Source organism: Urocitellus parryii, chromosome 2, assembly GCF_045843805.1.
Source record: "Urocitellus parryii isolate mUroPar1 chromosome 2, mUroPar1.hap1, whole genome shotgun sequence".
NCBI lineage: Eukaryota > Metazoa > Chordata > Mammalia > Rodentia > Sciuridae > Urocitellus > Urocitellus parryii.
Window position 1 is genome coordinate 30,967,417 of NC_135532.1, and position 22,021 is coordinate 30,989,437.

The 22,021-nt window shown below is 40.1% G+C and overlaps 1 protein-coding gene across 1 annotated transcript in view; it reads right to left on the reverse strand.

The window, feature by feature from the left end:
* The window catches only part of Dclk1 (doublecortin like kinase 1), a 323,537-nt gene that overhangs the window by 86,735 nt on the left and 214,781 nt on the right, over positions 1 to 22,021 (reverse strand). The window contains exon 5 of the mRNA XM_026395114.2: positions 4,991 to 5,107. Coding sequence (XP_026250899.1) covers positions 4,991 to 5,107 — 117 coding nt within the window. The remainder of the gene's footprint in view (positions 1 to 4,990; positions 5,108 to 22,021) is intronic.

The following is a 22,021-nucleotide window of genomic DNA, read 5'->3' on the forward strand; positions in this document are numbered from 1 at the left end:
TGTCCACCACTGACAAAGTTGGGGCAAATCACTTACCTTTCTGGGAAGCTAATACTAGAAGACTAATATTTAGGCTTTTGTGGTATGGTATTATGATGTTATCAATTCAAAATAAGATACTCGAGTAGTTATAACCTGGCAATTAAAACTCCTATAAGTGGAGCAAAGATGCAGGTATCAAATACTGCCAGCTTGTAGCTAGAGGGCTATGAGCCCCAGGTATCAGCCTTGCGCCGTTGCTCAACTCTGACTGGCCAGAGCTCTGGACTCAGTCCTGCCTCTGCTTCCTAATTTCTACACACAAATAACAATAGCTTTGTTGAGAGATGGTTGGGAGGATCACAAAAGATCAAAGGGATTAAAGTCCTATGTACACTCTGCTGTTTCATTTAAATCTAAATTAACCATATGCTATGGTTCAGACAAGTGTCCCTTGAAGGCCCACATGAGGAAGGCTTGGTCCCCAGCCTATGGTGCTATTGGGAGGTGACAGAGCCTTTAAGAGGGGCCTAGTGGGAGGAAGTCAGGTCATGGGAGGCATACTCAAAGAGGATTGCAGGATATTGATCTCTCACTCTCTCTTTCTTTGCTTCCTGGCTGCCATGAGATAAGCAGCTTCCTCTGGCATGCAGTCCCAACATGATATACTGCCTTGCCACAGGTCCAGAAGAAATGAGGTCAACCAATCATGAACTGAAATCTCAAAAATGGTGAGCCAAAATAAACCTTTCCCCCTTTCAGTTGGTTATCTCAGGTATTTTGTTATAGTAACAGAAATCTAATAGCTAACACACTCTATGATTGTTAACAGGAGCATGACCCTAACATTAAGCAAATGTTAACTTTAAAAAATATATATTTTTAGTTGTAAATGGACACAAGATCTTTGTTTATTAATTTACTTTTATGTGGTGCTGAGGATTGAACCCAGTACTTCACATGTGCAAGGTAAGCACTCTACCACTGAGCTACAGCCCCAGCTCCAAATGTTAACTTTTTAATTTGCCCCAATTTCTAAATAATGTAGGAAGATGCATCTTGGAAGTTAAAATTTAAAAAACTGAAGTAGAAATTATTTCTAAGTTTAGATGAATGTTTAAGGAGAAAAAAAAATGACAAAGACCATTTAATGTTCAAAAGCCAGATTCATAGTGGTAACTGAGTATGGGGTAATATCAATATTTCTCAGATATTAAAATAAAATCATTCACTGGCTGTGGTTGTGGCTCAGTGGTAAAGCACTCACCAAGCATGTACGAGGCCCTGGGTTCGATCCTCAGCTCCACACAAAAATAAATAAATAAATAAAATATATTGTGTCCAACTACAATTAAAAAATAAATATTTAAAAATAAAATAAAATCATTCACATTCTAGTCCCTATGATTTATGAAAAGCACCAAACTGGTTATTTTAAGAAAACTGATGTAATTAATATAGACATAATTTAGTGCCCTTTCCCCTGGTTTCAAGTCACACAGGTGAGGAGGAATGGGAGGCCTGGGCCAGAGCAGTGCAGGAGCCCAAAGGAGGGCTTCCCTGATATACTGCAGCTCTGCTTGTCCCCATGAGAATGGCAGCACCTCTAGAATTCCTAAACTCTGGGCTCAGCTTCCTCAGAAATGGAGTGGTCATGAGGTCATTGGCATAGTTCACACATTAGTGACTGGAAACTGGCTGCTCTGTTAACCCTCTGCAGATTAAAGTCAGCCAGAGGAAGGTGGTAATACTTGAAAGCAAGTCAGAATAAAGGGATCATCACTGCAAGTCAGAATAAAGTGATAATCTTTGCTTATTAAGAGCTGGAAATAACTGCATATTGTAACCAGAAAATGGCTGTGTGTCATCTCTTCTAAGTCAAAATGCAGGAAATTGAAAATTTCATACACATAAAAGGCCCCCTCCCATTAAACAAATCACCTTTGGTACCATATAATTTATTTTTAACTAAAAGCTAATTTTAAAGAACATATTGATTTTAAAAAAATGGATTTGGATTTCATTTTCTTTATGGAAATAATACCTGGCCTGGCTTACCTATCACAAATCCCAAATTAATCTCTGGTTAAATCAACTAGGTTTTAACTAGAGTTGAAAAGGGCTTCAAGCAAACAATAGAAAATAGAAATATTTGTTCAGAGCACCCTGCTGATTTTGAAGTAATGTGTCTACCTACCTTATACTTCCAAGAGAAATAATTACAAATGTTGGCAGTAACAGATACAAATTACATTTAATTATATTTGCCTACCTGTTTTTTGAGTTTGCACAATTAGTTTTGGTAAGTGAATATAAATCTAGAGATGCCAAATGGTAACCATGTTATCTGTTAATTCTAAGTTGAAATTATTGCCTATGTTCATAATTATCTTTTAAGATTTGATTTGTGAATTTGTTCTTCAACATGTGCATAACATTGCCCACCATCCCTTTTTTGGACTTACGGAGACCAAAACAAACAAAAAAGGAAAAGGAAAAACATGTCCCAGCAGTATCAAATTCCTATAATTGTTAGCAACAAAAACAATAATTAAGAGATATAGTTCATAATGATTATCTTGAAATATCTATAAGGTAAAGACATAAGAATTAGGCTCATCGCTCTCATTATCAGATGTCCCTCCTTCTGAAATTTGTTATTAGGATTAATGCTGTGAAGAAGGAGGGTAGAAAGATTAAGTAAAATCTGTCAAAGTCTAAGGTAGTTTGAATTGGGAACTAATTTTGTCTTTTAATTTTGATTTTTTTTTTTTAATTTGCAGTGTTGGGGACTGAACCCAGGGCCTAAGCACTCCATCACTGAGCTACCCTCCAGTCCAATGGTGATCATTTTTAATAGTATGGATGACATTTCAGTATGTGTGGGAGCTCTTTCTTCCTCACCTTCGCTCATGATTGCACTAAATAACTAAAATTTTTGTGGCAATAGTCTGTCTCGGCTTGTGGATCTCTTTCTCCTTTACTGCTCCATGAGATTCATCCCATAGCCAGGTTTGGTTAGAGGAAATAAAGAATTTCTTTGATGAAAGCCTCACTTTAAACTTGTCAGTCAGTCCATGGACCCGATAAGACTTCCAGGGGAGTAACATACAGCAATCCTAGAAGCACATTGTCATTTTGTGGAGTGTGTTTAGGGTATCTCTCTTGAAAGGAGGGACTTCTCCCAAAATGCCAGGGAAGGGATGGTTTTCAGACAGATTTCCTTCTTCTAATTGGTGTCTAATTCACAGGCCATTGTAAGGAGGTGGAAGAAGTCAACCTTTGATGCTCTCCTCTGCTCATTGCTCTATTCATCTATTCTTCAGAGTATCTAGAGCTCTGCTGTTGAGTGACAGGGGCTAGAGATAGACATGGCTACTTAGAGACAAGTGGAAATATAGAAAGTAAGTCATTTCTGCAAGGCCAATGAGTTAAGATGAACATGCCATATCTTTTCCCCTGGGTTATCCAGAATTAAATGAATTTCTGTATTTATTTCCTTTCTGTTACTCATAATCTAGTGGCTCTCAAATTTGGGCAAGCATCAGAATCAACTTGGAGAACTTTGGAAACCCAAACATCCTGATGGCCAGCTCCAGAGTTTCTGATTCAAGCAGGTCTGCTGAAGGGATCAAGGCCTGGCATGGCTGACCCGTGTTTAGGTGGTAGTGATGCTTCTAGACTGAGAACCACTGTTTCTTGAAATGTGGTCCATGCATCAGAATTACCTTGAGACTTGCTAAAGCACATGTTCATGAGGGAACAGGGGGTCAGGATGGCAAATTTTACCCAGCTCCCAAGTGACTCTCATGAACTCTAAAATTTGAGTCTTACTACCTTTCCCCTTAGTAGGGACTTATTTTAGGGTTCCATTCAACCAAGATGAGTTATGTCATTAAGTTCTCTGCTCACCTCTAAACTCAGTGGCAAACACAATGCATCTCAAGTGCCAGCCACATTCTGAGACTTCTTCCCTGACTAGCTATAATGTAGGCCATGTTGTGGGAAGGGGCCAGTGGTCACCCATCATTGCTATCCTTGGAGTGTCAGTGGAGAAAGTGGTCTTTGGAGAACTGATAGAAAACAGCAGGAATAGGAAAAGTTCCAAGGGGAAGGTGGGTGGGTGGTCTAGCTGTCCAGTCTATTAGGAGTTCCTTCCTATACAGCCCCAGCCTAGAGCTTTTTACACTCTCTCCCTGGGCTATGCTGTTGAATAAAGGAAGGACTCCACGTAAGCCCTAAATATCTTTGGAGATATTTTAAGAGCTTTCCTAGCTCTCATGAAATCAGATAATAACTACTTTGTGGTCTGCATCATCTAATAATTCCCATTCAACAATTCAAATCATTTAATAAATAACGCCCTTCCACAGTGAAACAGACCTTAAACTTGAGACCAAAACACAACGCCTTTTAATGGATTCACGTCAGTTTTAAGACCTAAGAAGGTAAAGGCAGGCCTGAGATGCTCATCCTGTGCACAGGCCCACTCTTACACCACACCTGGCCCACAGCCAGACCGCCAGCCAGGGTCACTACAGTGTTGGTCCCTGCTCCACTCTCCCATTTTAGGTGCTTTTAGCTCCACAGTTGTGAAAGAAAACTGAGACCACGGTCAAAAGTGTGTTACACACAGGTTCAGCAAAGAAAAATTGGAAACCCTTCATAAGCCAGCCCTCCAAGCAGAATAAATGCCATAACAGAAATTTCTAGACCCTGAAAGATTAGCTTCTGTGGTTGAAATGATAAAAATCCATGGTGTACTTTCATTTGTGGGTAAATCTGGGTTTCCTGAGTCTCACTGAGTACATTTTTCCAAGCTCAATTTTTTTTTTTCCTTACAGCCAACATGCTAGACTCTGGTAAATCTGTTCAGCCGCTCTAACATGTTCTAAAATTATAAACCGGAATCCACACCGTCTTAAAAACCTCACGCTCTGGCTTCACACACCCTCTGCTCCTCATGCATCTGAAATAAGGCAATTGCTTGCAGTCTCCTCTGCTACTTTACCTGAGCTGGTGGAGGCAGGGGATTTGCTGCGCCGGGAAGGTCCTGGGCTCTTGGTGGTGCTCCTGCGGGATGATGAAGCTATTTTGGTGTAAGAAGTGGACTTCACCACACGACATTCTGGGGAAAGAACAACAACCGCACATCAGGATTGGGTCACCACACACATGCCATCTTGAAATATACAATAAGCTTGGATGTTGAAATATACACTCTCAGTCATACCTCCTGCCAGCCCAGTGCTTGGCCATGCCAATGGAACCAGGAAAACAACCAGTAAGAACAAGGTGGACTTCTTAGACGTGGAAGTCGGTAATACTTCAAACCTCTTGCTTACCCTCTGTACAACAAGATTATGGATTCACTGGAAGTAATAGGCTGATAAAAGGGTGCTTTCATTGGGTTTCTCTCCACCCACCTTTGAGCTGTCTGTGTATGTGTATCATTTGTAGGATAAATTATTTACTTTTTTTCCAAGAAAAATTTTAGAAGAAAGCAAAATCTCATAAACCAAGAAATGTGATGGAAGCTTCTCCCCTACATGATGGGTTCAAGTTTACTGTTCTGGGGGGGGGGTTCTCATAGGATCATGGTGGGTCTTTACCGTATGTGGGTAACAGCACAGTTGCTCATAGAGGTAGCACTGGAAAACAGGTGCTGTTGTTCTGCTAAAGGAATCATGTGTCTTCCCATGACGCTGCTGCTGCAGAGCTCACTTTATGTCTATAAAATCATCTTGGACTGAGGATAAGAAACAACTACTTTCATTAGATTTCAATCCTCAGTGTTTGTGTTCACCAAATTCAATGCTAAGTATCCTGAATAGCAAAGAACTTTGTATTTCTCTCTTAGTACGATTCACTGATAAACTTTGCTGTATAAATCCAGGCATCTTATTCTCAAGAAATCACTTAATAATTACAAAATATTTATTAGCTTATAATGATAATCGATGTTCACTATAGATAGAAAAATACCAAGGATATTTTAGAAAACACCCCAAATACTCCACAACGGAGAATACTCTTTTGCAGGAAGAGAGTACACAAACCTTGAGAAAATTTCCTACTCGTTTGTATATTTAAACAACATTGGATTTAATCTGTACACATTCATTTCTCACCAGCCCTTTTTCATACTACAATATCTTGTGAACATTGTCACTCTGTCATTTAATGGCTGCCAAGCATTTCATTGCCTGGGGTACCATAATTAACCAAATTGCTACCATTGGACATTTAACCTTCTTACAATATTTACTATCATAATTACTCAGTAACACTCTTTATACATGAATGGGCAGTTAATTGATTATTTCCTTAGGATAGATTTGGTTCCCTGATACTTGAAACTAGAAACGAAGGACTCAAAAACATCTGCTGAATGCTATAGGTTCGGTGGGCTGAAAGAGAAGCACTTTTTAAAAGCTCTTTACAAATTATCCTCCAGAAAGTACTTGATCCAAATCATACTTTCACTACAGCATGAATGACCACTTGCCTAACTCCTCACTGATGTTAGGTGTTATCTTTCTAAAGAAAATTTGTGTGTGTGTGTGTGTGTGTGTGTGAATTTTTAAACAAATATAAACCTTCATTGCTTAAAATCTGAATTGGTTTGATTGCCAGTAATATTGTGCATTTTTTCCCACATGCATATTAGCCATTCGTATTTCTCCTTTTGCAATTACTTATTCATGTTCTTTGTGCATTTGCAGTTGAGATGTTCTTTTTTCTAATTGGTTCATAAGAATGTGTTCTACATTAAAATTTTATCCCTTAGTCTATTATGTTATAAATATTTATCTTTGTAGGTAGTTGTTGAAACACGCTAGCCTTTTGAATGTGGTATTCTTTTTAAGTATAGCAATTTAAAACTATAGTTTATTAACTTTTCCATTGTGCATTTTTAACCATTTTATGTTTTAGTAACCAAGGACTCTCAATTCCCAATCCACTGCTGATGTCCGACTTCATCTTTGAAGTCCATGCAATTTTTCATTTTCTAAGTTCAAAACATGTTTCTTTTCCTTATTCACGCTGTTGAATAAAATAGTTCATACTGTTTAGTAAAAAAAGAATGGAAGACTTGAATAGGAGATAGGACAAAGAGAAAAAAGCCCCATGAATTGAATTGAACTGGGGCAAAAAGAAGAGGAAGAATTTCATGAAGGAGGTGGAGGAAAAAAAGAGGGAAAAGGGAAATTCTGCCTTTAGATTTTAGTATTTATGGTTTCCTCTGCTTTTCCTCATAGCCAAAAGCAGGGAAAAATAAACTAGGGCATTACCACACTTCCCCAGATTTCCCCAACAGTCATTTGGGCCACTGTGGCCATTTTGGCCCACCCAGGTAGCCTTGCCAGGAGATTTCATTTCTTAAAGAATAAGAAGGATCATATAGTGGATCCATTTCTAGTTTTTCGAGGAATCTCCATACTGCTTTCCAGAGTGGTTGTAACTAGTTAATCTGCAGTCCCACCAGCAATGTTTGAGTGCACCTTTCTGCTCACATCCTCACCAGCATTTATTACTGTTTGTGTTCTTGAAAATTGCCCTTCTAACTGGAGCTAGATAAAATCTTAGTGGAGTTTTGCTAGATTTCCCTAATTGCTAGAGACGTTGAACATTTTATCATATAGTTGCTGACCATTTGTTTTTCTTCTTTTGAGAAATGTTATCCAAGAGAACTAAACTCAGTATTCTATAGGGATAGAGCCATCTCAATGTGTATAGCAGCACAATTCAGGACAGCCAAACTATAATCAACTCAGATGCCCACCAACAGATGAAGGGATTAAGAATTCTAAATCAATAGAGTTTAACTTAGCCACGAAGAAGAATGAAATTATGGCATTTACCGGTAAATGGATGGAAATGGGAACATAATGCTAAGTAAAATAAACCAGTCTCAGAAAATCAAGGTCAAATGTTTTCTCTCATGTGGTAACTGGAACAAAATAAAGGATAGAAGGATAGAAAGTCATATCATAAAGATCTAAGAAAAATCAGTAAAGTAGAAGGAGACTGAGACTCAGCAAGAGCGGAGGGCTAGAAAAGGGGAGGAAATGAGAAATGAATTTTTAAATATCATGTTATGTGCATATATAAATATACCACAAGGAATTTAACCTTCATATATAATTAGAAATAATCAATCAAAATAAATAAATAGATGAGTGAAAAGAAGATCAGTAGAGCAGAGGAAGTAGAATGAGAGAAGGGAGAAGGGGAGGGAAAAGTGGAGGGACATGAAATAAAATCCAATTCCATGCATGTTCAAATTTATTGAGATGAACCAAACGACTACATATAACTATAATACTGCAAAAAAAGGAGAAGAAAAGTCACATACAGGGGCATATTGGCAGAAATTTAAAGATGAATAGCCAAGAACAGAATTAATAATGCAGAAGGTATGATCAGAAACCCCAGGACCATCCACATGGAACAATAATGCCTACAGATGTGTCCATGAGATTTTAATTCAGAAAGCAGAGCTCTGGAACATGTGAAGGTGACCTTGAATTACCTCAAGACACTTTCCTGACAACACATCCTGGGGTTTGTGCGACATTCTGGATATTTGACCAGCCTTTTGGCATTATGTTAAAAACCAAACTGAATGGCCATAATGGGGCCCATCCATGGGCATGCTGCTGGTTACATTTTCATCAAATGCCCACCATGTGCCAGGCACTGAGAGCTGCAGGCAGATGCAGAACAATTCAAAATTGGAACCTGAAACATACACCACCTGGTAGTGGTGCACAGAGTCTCTCTGGGTGGGTGTGAGTGCCAGCAATCCCTCTTTTTTGCTAATTTTAATTTCATAAACCTAACATTTGAAAAATGTTGGTTAGTGTAATGAATTGTTCTTAAGTAACAATATAGTTTCTCATATTAAATAAAAATGAAGACAATAACAAGGGCAACATGACCAGAAGATTTTGTCTCAGGTCATGGATATTTAGAGGTCACATAAATTTAAAATAAATAATTTAAAAAGACCAGTGTCTGGTTAGTGGGAATGAGTAGTTAAAACAGAAAGGTACCAGTTGGCTCCCATTGTTAATAACGTCATCTCTGGACTGCAACATGAGTTAAGAAGTTGATTTTGGGGTTTATCTCATAGTCACAGGTGCCAGATTGCTAGTTACAGCCAGGGCTCTAGATTAGCATAGTAAAACCAATCTTGCCACACTAAGTTAGTATTTTCTAACTACCAGAAGGATACTAGTAATTGTAGTCAGGAAGCTCAGGCTACATTAGCAGAGCAAATGTAGGTATTTCATTAGATTTCTGAAGGATTGAAAAGGACTTGGAGGCTCATGCTGTGCCTCTATTACAACCATGGCTTCTTTTGAACTTAGTTCTCATCATACTATTAATTGATCATCATTACTCATTTATTAGTCTGCCTTACACTCCCTCTGTCCATAAGGTACCAACTACTGCCTGGAATATTGACAAGTTTGGGACAGCTGCTCAGTAAATGTTGTCTGAATTGCTATTGGCCCTCTTACTATGGGTGAACTCTTGAGCATTCACTGAACGAATCCAATCTTTCACTTTAATGATGAGGAAACTGAGTCTCAGAAAGGCTAAATGACTTGCATCAGAATCTATGTCCCATGAGCTGGTGGCTTTCTCCTTACCCCAACAGCTGAGGATGTGGCCTAAACATGCCGTTCCACGTGAATAAAGTCTGAGACATTTCTATCAGTGTCCATGGTCAGAGGCCGATGAGTGGGTGGTGGTGGACCACGGCGAGGATGGCAAACATCGATTTCTCATATCAACAGTCAATTAAAAATGAAAGATGCTGAAACTAAACTTTCTATCAGGATGTGCATTGGATCAGAGAAAAAGAAACCATGAACCATGAACCATTATAGCTCCAGAAGTGGAGCTATAATGAAGTAATCACTTGGGGGATCATGGAGTCTGAAAGATAATTACAAATATTACAAATCTTGTACCACTTGCCTTCAGGGTAAGAGTGAGGCTTCATGATTCATATTAGGGATTAGTAAAATTCTGAAAGTCTTGGGATGAATAACAGCAGCAGAAACAACACAGAATTATAGTAACCACTGTTTCCCTACCCTGGGGTCAACATGAACCCAGTTAAAAAAAATATTGCAGCACCAAGTCATAAATTAGAAGGGAAAAAAGAGCTCCACTGTCTTTCTTTTCAATTACAGTTTAGATTTTAAGTATTTTAATTAATTTAAGTGGGAATTATATTTTGAAATGATGAAAATGCAGAGAAGAAAAACAAATGCTGAATTACTTTGGAGAGAATGCCAAAATCTTTGCCAGCTGAAAACCACAATTTAGAGACACCGCAAACAATATGACCTAAATGGCCAGTAAATAGAGAGCTTTTGTGTTCACACAAAGGATATTTTCACTGCCTCCTGCAAGGAAGAAAGTGGTACTTCTCTTACAGGGGTGGGTGTCTGCCTTTGGGGGCAATCACCCCTTCATTCTGATAGTTTTGTCACCCTTAAATTTTATTGACTAATTCTCTTGGAGGGCTGCATTTTCTTTGGCTGTGGAGATACTGGACAGCACAGATACTTCTTAAGAAAGACAATACTGAAAGACCATAGTAAGGTGCTTGTGGGAAGCTTCTGGACTTCAAAAGATCTCAGCCTACCCAAAGTACAACTCTTAGTATCCGCAGGTTTTTGGTTCCATGGACCCCCCCATGGATACCCAAATCCATGGATACTCATGCCCCTTATAAGAAAGGGCACAGTATTTACATAGAATCTATACACATTCTCCTATATGCTTCATATCATCTTTAGATTTACTTATAATATTGAAGATACTGTGATATGTAAATAGTTGTTATGTTGCATTTTTTTAGGGAATAAATATGAGGGAAAAAAAGTCTCTATGCTTAGTGTAGATGCAAATTTTTTTTCCAATTAGTTTTGATACATGGATGGTTGAATCTGGTCCTTGATTGATTGGCGAAACTCAAGGATGGAAAACTGACCATAAAGGGCTCTGGTGTGAATGAGTGACCCTCCAAAGGTCTATGTATTAAAGATTTGGTCCCCAGAATGGAACTATTGGGAGAAGGTGGAAGAAGGTCTTTAGGTCACTAGGGACATGCCCTTGAAAGGGATTGTGGGATTCTGGTGCTATCTTCTGTCTCTGCTTCTTGGCTTGAGATATAAGCAGTTGGCTCTACCATGTACACCTGTTATGATGTGCTGCCCTTATCTGAGGTCCAAAGCAACGGGACTGCCCAATCTTGTACTGGAACCACCAGAACTGTGTGTTCGTAAGTTAATCACCTCTGATATTTCTTTGTAACTCAGAGCTGACTCCTACATATAGGAAATCATACTAAACACATGAATTGTTTCTTTGGTGACTGAACCTTCCATAAGAAGCAAAGCAGGCAAGGAAGATATGGTTAAATCTTTGTTTCAGAAAGTATATTCATAGCTCTTTGAGGTGAAAGTAATATTTTCCATATGGTCTGTACTAACATTAGCTTTACAGATGTTCTAGGGATTTGGTCAGATGAAAATTAAAACATTTCCCATCTTCAGACAGGCCACTCAAGAAATGGGCATTCTGTGATGGACAGATTTAGAGAGACAACCCAGATGGTGATGTATAGGGAGGAGGAGGAACATATTCTTTGGCTATGTTCCCGGTGGCATGAGAACCTCCATTTAGGCAGATCCTTCCCCCACTCAGAAACAGTTGGTAGGTAGGCTGAAGTGCTACAGAAGGTGATGAGGAATAAAAATGATTATAGAATTCTACTGCAGGCACCAGCAGCTTACCTGAGTACACAGCATTCAGGCCTCCAAAGGGGCCCACTTGTACCTTTTGGAGAATCTTGAACAAGACAAAGGTTTTTAGACTGGGTTTTTAGACAACCTTGGTGATATGCTGCATGCTGACTAGGAAATGCTCCTTAAATAAGAATTTTTTTTTTTAACTTCTCTCATCTCTTTTTAAACAAGCCAGAAAAAACCACCCTGTCTATCAGAGGCCTCTCAATTTGTGTATTCCATACTCAGCTGTTCTGAGCTGTTAAGGAGATGGTTCAAGTCCATCCAGAAGAATTCATTAGGAACAGTCAAAATGCTCTGTGCTTTCTACCCTATCCTGATTACAAAGGCAAGCTTCCTCTTAATTTGGCAAAGGTACAAAGCCTCCAAATGGAACCATATTCCCCTCTGTCACTACGTGCAAGAGAGTCAGGAAGCACATTTGGTCCTGGAGACTTTTTATAAAAATGGCACAAACTCAATGACAAAAAGAGAGAACTGGCAATTCTGGCTCTCCTTACTCCAAAAGTTGCCCTTACATGTTCATATTCTCTGAGTCAGAAGGCACCCTTGAGACTATCAAGGTTATCAGTGATTACCGAGTCCAATCTCTCCTGGGTTCAGAATAGTCTCTCCTCCTGTCTCCATAAGCGATTGCCCTGCTCCCCTTGAGCATCTCTAGTGCCTGGTGGATTTGCCACTTCCTATTTCATGGATTTTTGGAGCTTCCTCTACCCTTGATTAGTCCCCAGCTTGCCTGTGTGGGTGAGCTGAACAGAGCATTCCTGGTATAATTGATGACTAAAGTTCTCTTCCTATAGAAATACAATGATTTTCACACTCCACAGAGGCATTATGGCAAACGTAGGCTCTTTGCAGGAAGGGTCAGTGTGCCCCTTCCAAGCTTCTAGCAAAGACAGGCCTGTCCTATGTTGGTACTCCACCTGGTTTCTCAATCAGCCCTAACACAACACCAAGACTCCCTGTTGCTACTGCCTGTGGGTTTTGGAACAAGTGCCGCTTCCCTAAGCTCCATATGTAGCCTGTCTGGGAATAAAAGCAATCAAAATCAAGACATTTTAAAACACAGCTCTTTAAAAGGGAGGTCTGGAGCAGACTGAGTTGGAAGTAAAGGAATCAATCAGAGTGGCTTAACAGGAGAGTAAAGCCCCCCAAAGTGAGATTTTAAAAGCACCTTCTAAAAATACTGGCACGTGTGTCTAAACCAGCACCTCAACCAGCCCAGCACAGCTTTCAGAACACCAGCTAAGCACTCCAGCTGGCGCCCACGTGTCCCCGCACCACGTGGCTCCTGCGCACTGGCTGGGAGCTGATAAGTTACATAACATCTGCAGAAGGCTTTGTGGCATTGGCATTTTCTGTATCGACATCTCAAGATCACTACTCAGATCTACTATTTTTGATATCATGAGTGATTTTCCTTTCTGAATACTTTCCTTTTCCCTAGCAGTCACAAAAGAGAAAAGTTAATTTTCTCCAGAGGTGCATGAGGATCCTGAGCGGGTAGATGGTTTTGCTCCAAGAGACTGCCTGGTTACCCAGGATCCTACTCTTATTTATGTCATCCACATGGTCCCAGTTGGCTTCTCTGGCCATGCCTGAGTTTCAACCCTAGGGGAAAGTAGATAAAGAGGAGGCCTCCAATACCAGGCAAGAAAAGCTGCCTTGTTCCTTGTTCTACTAGATCTTCATTTTCTGAAATTGATGCTATCCTTGCTGTGCTTTCCTTCCTCCCACATGTTAAAAACACTGCATAGTGCTAGTTACTAGTAGCACCCTGGGCCTCTATCCACTGCATACGAGTAGCACCTTAGCTGGGATGACCATAAATGTCCTCACACATGGCCAACCCCTTTGCTATGAAAACCACCCAGGAAGGTAACATATATTTGAAATCAGATTTATAATTGAAGTCAAACTGGTAACAATCCAGGAAGCTAAACAAATTTCCCCTGGTGGGGAAATAGTGCTACTGATCCTGAACCAATGCGGGATGTCTTCATTAGGCAAATACTTCCCTATGGAGCCCTCAATTAATTCTTTTTTTTTTAAATATTTTTTCAGTTGTCAATGGACATTTATTTTATTTATTTATATGTGGTGCTAAGAATCAAACTCAGGGCCTCACACATGCTAGGCAAGTGTTCTACCACTGAGCCAAAACCCAAGCCCCTAGTTCTTCCTTGATGGTGTTAATGAGGTCACCATCCTGGACCGCTAAACAATGCATTTCCCACATTCTTTCTGCAGGTTTGGCCAACAAGAATTGATAGTTTCAAGGGGATGCAATTTGCAATGTTGAAGATCTTCAATAGTCTGTTATGACGGGGATTGGCATCCACTGCTTTACCCATCCCTGAGATCATAGGAGCATGGGGCCTTGAAATACTGAAGGTTTCTAAGTTTGGAGGTGGAGGAGATCATGGGGGCAAAGGGTAGAGAAAGATGACATCCACTCCATGCTGCGCAAGCCTGAGCATTGCAGAAGTGCTAGGATCAGCTTCACTCTCAGACAAGACTTTTTCATTCCAGATGCCAGCTGACTTCTGCAATGACCCCAAAACAGTACTCCCAGGCCTTTTTGGATGCGTGCCAGCACCTACACAGGAATTTTTTTTCTTACCTATTGAGTCATGGGGATTTGTAAGCTTACTCATTAAGTCTGGCAGAACTGCTTCAGAACAAGAGTCATGTGCCCTTTGTCTCCTGGCAACTCAGGATCTTGCCCTTCTGAATCTGAAATACAAGTCTGTTGTTTGTTTTCCCCATAAAAACCCAACCACACAGTAGTACATACGTCCCAGAGAGCAGCCATTATTTTCTCTGCCACTGTCCTCAGTGGTTCACTCAGGGCCAGCTGCCTTTCCATTGACTGATGCAGCTTTTCCAACAGTTTTCTTCATCTTTTGGAAGGTACATCAGTTACTAAAATTGAGTAGCCCCTCCTGGGTGGCTCTGAGCTTCTTCTCATAAAAAAGTCCTGCACATCTTCAGTGAAATGTTTGAACAAATCACAGATGCCCAGGGCCTTTCTTCTCAAAGGGTCATGTATTCGACATCATTCAGGCCAACTGCAGTGCTTTCTTAGTCTTCACTGAAGTCAGACCACCAAGTGACGGAAGACACAGATGGAAAATGGCCAGCTCATGTTAAAAACCAGAACTTTGACCCACAATCTGCAGCAACCTGCCAGGAAACCAACCCCTTTGCTATGATAACCACCCAGAAAGGTAGCATATTTGAAGTCAGATTTATAACTGAAGTCAGACTGGTAACAATCCAGGAAGCTAACAATAGCTCCTGTAACAATCAGTCTCAAATGGCTGGGACCTGATGAACAACTAAGAGTTCCATTCTGTCCCCACCTCCGAGTTGGGACCAACCAGAAAAGCCATGTATGCACCCCAACCAATCCCAAAGGAAGTCCCACTCCTAGACAGCCTGCCGGCAGCCTCCCCATACCATAACTTCCATAGGACACAGCTAAGCTTTCCCTTTCTTCCTCTACAAAGCCTTCTCATGTTCTGACTGCCTGTAAGTCTTTGAAAATACTGATGACTGACTCCCTGCTGTAGTAAATGCTGGATAAACAGCCTTAACTCTTGTCCCTTGGTTGATCTTCATGTATTTCCACAATACACATGGCTCTCCCACAGCTGTGATTGGAGCATGGGGTACCATGGTGCAGGAAATCTCTTTTGCACTCATACATTGGATTCCTTTTGCTCATGTTTTTGTGCCACCTTGGCACAAAATAAATAAGTATATCATCTTTCTGGAAATAAGCATATCATCTTTCTGCCAATTTTTCCTCTAGCACTGGGACAGACATCATTTCTTCAGCTGAGACAAAATAAAGTCGCCAACTTGAATTGAAGGGCACAGTGCATGAAACAGACTTTCCTTTACCCACTAGACTTAACGACAATGGTGCAGAAGGGAAAGAAGGCTGATGGAGGAAAGAACAGGTGAACATCACCAATCTATACTCACTTCAGGCCTGAACTCTGTGGATAGACCAATGTGCATAATGACGCAAGCCATCTGAATTTCTCTTCCCTCTCTCTCACTTTCTTTCTGTCTCCTTAACAAAGTACATGCATTAGTTTCTTGTGGCTGCCATAACAAATCACCACAAACTTGGTGGCTTAAAATGACTGGAATTTATTTGCTCAGAACTCTAATGGCTAGAAGTATAAAATCTAGGTGTCAGCTAGTCCACTGGCTCTCCAAAGGTTCAAGGGAAGCTCCTGTGTCTTGTCTCTTCTTATGGCTCCAGGGATTCTTTGGTTTGTGGCTGCATCACTCAAGTCTCTGCCTCCATATTCACATGGACTTCTCTGTGTATCTGTGTCAACTCCTTTTGCTTCTCTCTTAAGTGGAGAATTGTGATAACATATCGAACCCACCTGGATAATCCAAGGCCATCTCTTCACATCTCAAGATCCTTATTTATATCTGCAATGACCCTTTTACTAAATAAGGTAACATTTACAGGTTGATATCTTTTGGTGGTGGTTATATAATAGACTACAGCATAAAAAACATAACTTTTGTCCAACCATTTTTGAAAATTTTTGTCAAGAAGTATGTTGTTACTCCATTTCCTAGAACTTTTGTAGGACTCCTTATTGTTCTTTTGGAATATCCTTAGCAAAGCCTAGGGTGTTAAGTTGTTTTCATTTTTTTTAAACGTGTTAAGTATCCTCCCACTTCCAGGCAGCAGAACATTAATTTTCCTGCACAAGGAACACTTTCTCCCTACTACTACCTTACCTGGCAAACTTCTGCTCCTACTTCCACGTTCACCTTAAATGTATTCCTTTTGTAAATATCTCCCAAGTCTCTGCAGTTTTAGGTGCTGCGATACAGTAGTAAATCAGTAGACAAGGTTATCTGCTGTCATAGAATCTATCTAAAGGAGAATATGGACCTTAAACAAACAAAAACTGGAATAAGAGCTGATTTTTTAAAGTGTGTTGTAAGAGGGGATGGCTAAGGGAGTGGTTTCTCTACACTGGTGGTCACAGAAGGTCTCTTGGCAGAGAGGACATTGAAGTTAAGCTCCAGATCCAGGAAGAAGCCAGTCATGAGTAAATGAGACAGAAGAGGGGAAGGCGGGGGTCAGATTGAGACAGAACTGTGAAGATCAAATGGGGGGCTTGCCTTTTACTCTAAGTCAGATGTGAAGTTATAGAACGGGTTTAAGCAAAGGCAGTGGTATGATCTAACTCATGTGCCAAGAGATCCCTCTGGACACTGTGGGAGATTTCAAAGGGGCTCATTGCAGGGTGGTGCCATGGTCTTGGGTGGAGGTAAACAGAAGTGGATGGAAGAAAATGACTTGGGATTTGATGAGGGGATGGAGTCCACACAGCTTGAGGATCTGGATTGGCAAAGGATAGTTCCAACATTCATGCCCTTTGTCAATTGTACTGGTGAGACCTGTTGAGAGGCCTGACAGCGAAGTAGCTTCGTGTGCCCACATGAAAGAGAGACTGAGTCTCCCACACCTACACGCTTCCCGCAGGATAGAGGACAGCCTTTTAAAAATGCAGGTTCCTTGCTCTTCCTTGTACCTCCTGAATTTGAATCACTGGAAGTGAGATGTGAAACATTTAAAAAAAAATCAAAACCCCAAAGGATCCCAATGATGTGCTTCTGCAGACCAGAAAGAATCTGTCATTCTCTGGTTTATGGATAAAGAACATTTTGAAAGGGAATTCAGAGTTTGAATTAATTGTGCATTGTGGCATTTGGGGAAAAAAAAGTACTGTTAAAGTATGAGGAGATAAATTAACAATACTAATCAGTCTTGAAAAGAGCTACAGATATCTGTCCTATTTCTGATTTCATCCCAACCCCCAAATCTGGAAAACCAATAAACTATCATCCTGATACCCAGCCAAAAGTAGACTTTGGAATAAGTTGCCTTATTTACAGACAACTCACAGATACTTGGTTTTCATTAGCTATAAGATGGGAAGGACCTGAAAGATAGATAAGAAATAAATAAACTAAGCAAGAACTGTGAAGAAACCTATAAGAATTTCTCCTAGAGAAAAGAAAAGGAAACAAAAAAGAACATAAAGTATGAGCTGAAATAATATTTGATAGCTCTTTCCTGGGGCAAGGCCCCATTTGGCTGATTCTATCTCCCTACTTATGCATAAAAGAAAAAAGACCAAAGAAGATATTTGGTCCAGGGACCTTGAAGCTCAGGTACCTAGTATAGGCTCAAGTGGATCAAGGACCAGGTGGGCAGGAAGGGGTTCCCTGGAAAAGGTAAATGGTCTGGATTTTTTGACAGCACACGGTTACTGTGGTTGAGAACTCCAGGTATATCATTCACAAAGGATAACTGCTTTTAAATTATTCTCTCTCCATTTAATGAGACGATGACTAGTTATAGTTTGGATAACAATTGGGTCCATTCCTCTTCCATTAATATAATCCCAGGTTCTGTGCTGTCCAGTAGTTTGGGCCATTCTGGTTGGGAAAGCTCTCCAGCATCTTGCTGCTTGTGTGGTCCATGGACCAGTAGCATCAGCAACACCTGGGAACTTGACAAGTCTCAGGTCCCATTCCAGACCTGCTGAATCAGAATACATAATGTACTTCATGTTCATGTTAAGGCCTGAGAAGAAATGCTCTAGAACTATGGAGGGGGCCCTTATATTAGTGGTAACCCAATATTAAAGAGAATAAGGATGGTTTGTGGAAGCATGTGAAGAAACAACAAACAGATCCTGGACCCAGTCCCCAGAGATCACAATCTGATAGGCCGGGCATCTGGCTCTTAATGAGGCTGATGATTCTGGAATTTAAGAAATAACTTGAGAAGCAGCACCATAGATGTTAATAAATAAAAATTTGAAACTCTAGAAGGGATTACAGAGTTAAAGATCTTATCTAGAGAACAGTATTTTATGGTAGGATTTCCAGACTTCCCTGTTGATAAACGTCACTTGGAGATTACTGATAAATACTGAACTTCCCAAGTCCTTTCCCAGATGTCATGATGCTGTGGGTCTGGAAATTGATATTTTAAATAATACCTTGGCTGACTCTGGGAGTAAGGGAGATTTGGGAGAATTGCTTTACTGGAACATACACATTCAAGGCAATTCTATGGGTCAGTTAGGAAGGACACCATACACAGTGGGCCTGTCTTCTTCAGGTATCACCAGGTGAATGAAAACAAAAGGACCAGGTTCTTGTGGGAGGAAGTGCTTATGTATAAAAGAAATTTCCAAAAAAAGATACATGTTCTCATCCAGATGTTCTGGGAAGAGGACATAAAACTTGATTAAGAACAGAGGTTGTCCATCAGGAAAGGTATTGGTGTTTAAAGATAAGAAAACCTGGCCTTATCCCAAGAAAGGATCTCCAAATCAGAGTCTGCATGGGGTACATCAGACTTTGTGGTAATTGCTTTCTTTTCTTGAGGTAAAGACAAGATTGGGGAAGAAAATTCTCCAACCAAAACCATCTTTGAGCCTGAACTCATCTCAAGGAATCATATCATGGAGGAAAAATTTTAAAAAAAATCCAATTGGGAAGCCAAGAACAAAACCCTAACTATAAGACCAGGAATAAACAAACATTCAGATTCTTGTGCAGGAGAAAATAATTAGAGTGTGATCACAAACAACAAGCTGAAGTTATATGGTTATAAAGTGATAGAGGGATGCTACAGAATTCTGAAGTAAATCTACATCAAAGCAAAGTCTTGTTGGTATAGGATATAATTAATGCCGCAGTCTGGCTGGGCACAAAATCAAGAGCCACTCAAACAGGAACAAACTTTATTTTTGAAACTGCCGCCAATGCCCCATACGCTCCTGGGAAATATATCCACCTACACACGCTGCGTTCTCCTGACACACCAACAGGAAGTCCCTCCTCTGGAATTCCCTCCTACCGCACTTCCCCAACCAATGGGAACTCTCCAGGAGTCCCTTAGCAGGCGGAGGTGGACAGCAGGGGTCTAATATCCATAAGAATGCAGATCTTAACATAATCATATCATCTCAATGGCTTGCTGGCGTCACCTTTCAACCAAAAATGCCATGCATCATACTACTTGGCTATGGCTCTTAGCAAATTAAGAGTTTAGCTTCAAAGAATAGGGACAAGCATAGAGATTGGTAAACTCACCTATTTCAGGGAAGAGAGGTATACAAATGTTTTTGGCAGAACACAATAAATGAGGAACTGAATTAGGCATACTCTACCTAATGCCTTCAAAGTTATATTTTTTCTCTATATAATTCAGTCTTCAGGTTTGTGACCCCAAGATATAGAAATGAAAATAATCAGAGATTTATAAAGGAAAAGCAATGAGAAACTCATAATTCTATGGTGCATACTAGTCAAATTTTGAATGTATTTTGCGATTACTTTTCTATCATAAATAATTATTATGATGATAAAGGGGTTCTGTACCTAAAAGAACAGTACCACCCAAAGGAAGGAATTAAAATTGTAGCAGCAGTTCTGTTAGACCTCATTGACAGCTAAATAATAATGGCTAAGCAGGTTCTTAAGAAAGCTTGATTTCCCTCCAAGGGGATACTGAAAAGTATGGCAGCCGGCCACATTTTCCGGCAATGGTTTAGACATTTTTCTAAGTATTAGTAGGCTTTAGAATTAATGACCTCTTGAGGTATTACAGAAGTACCTACCCTGAAGAAACAAAGGGTGTTAGTTCCCCATTGATGCTGCCCAAGCAGTGCCTCTTTTCTAAGAACATTCTGAAGAGTGTCACCAGGGAGATCCACCAGCGAAACTAAGTGCTGCATATAAATTAGTTTTCTGTGAATCACTTATGCCTCTGGGTTTCTAGGGTACTCTTTGAAGAAAGCAGCATGAGGGAACCCCAGAAACAGGGATGAAATAAATCTTTCCTGTTTTTTTTTTTCATAACTCAGCACAGGAACCAGACAACGCCCACGTGTTAGGACCGCTTTTGTCGAGTCTGTAGGTAGCTTCCTGACGCTTCTGCTGCTCCAGAGAAAACAGCAAGTTAGGTGATTTCATTTAAAGATTAAATAGGATTAAAAAAAATTGTAAAAACCCAGAGACAAAGTCTCACAGGTTTAAGCAAAGCTAAGTTCCAGGAACTACACTTGCTCAGATCTTAGATTATAAACTCCTCTCTAGACACTCCCCCTTCAATTCTTCAGGGCCCTCTGTCCTCAGCTGAATACCACTTTCTCCTAAATGCTGCCCTGCGGTACAGTCAGAAAGGAGCAATATTTCTGAGTTGCTTATAGTTGTGGCAAAGTGAGAGTGTGCCTCCTTCAGTAAACCCTGCTCTCTACTGTTGGCAGTCCCTAAGTGACACACTGATCAATAGTGCTACATGTTCAAGTAATAACAGGTGCTCTGTTTGAGTGAGTGAGTGAGGTAAGGTGAACACCTGAAAATGGCCAGATCATTTTGAGAGCAACCTTGGTGAATTTTTCCGAATTGGGCTGGACTCACGTGTTTGTGTGACCTGGTTGCTCACAGGCCTCAAGAGTGGCTGCACCTGTTTCTCAACCTTGCCCTTTCAACTTGCTTCCAGCTGATGTCACTTTCAAGGAAGCACTGACAGTAAAGGGGAAGAACGATGAACAAATGGGAAATTTGGAAATTCTGGTTTGGGGAGAGGGGTCAACATGTCGTCATTTTTAAAGGAAAACTTCTAGTTTCTCATTATGTGAAAACCCAAGGGGACAATGACCTATGATTTCATAAACATAATTTAATCACTATGTAGCTTGGCTATTTTTTCAGGACATAAAAATATACCAAAAAAGTATATGCTGGATGAGAATTTATGAATGACAAAGTTCCGGAGTCAAGTTAAGTTTCTAAACAACTTCTTCCTTCTCAATTCTTCCACATTTATGCAATGTAAGGGAGACATTGTAAGAGTGACACAATTCTGGTAGATAATTCTGGGGGTCTTAGTCTAAAAACTTAGAATTTTCTTTCTTAACTTTGCCAAAAAGTGTAATATTATCCTGTTTCTCAGACTCATCCTGTTACTTGACTTTCCTTTTACTGAGAAGTATCCTTCAGATTAATAAAATGCTTGATTATATAGTTTAATTTTAAAGGACCCTCCTTATAAGCCATTTATCTATTTCCCCTTCTATTCCAAATGACAGGCATTAAATTAAATTTCTGGCTCCATGTGATTAATCTTCAATTCTGAA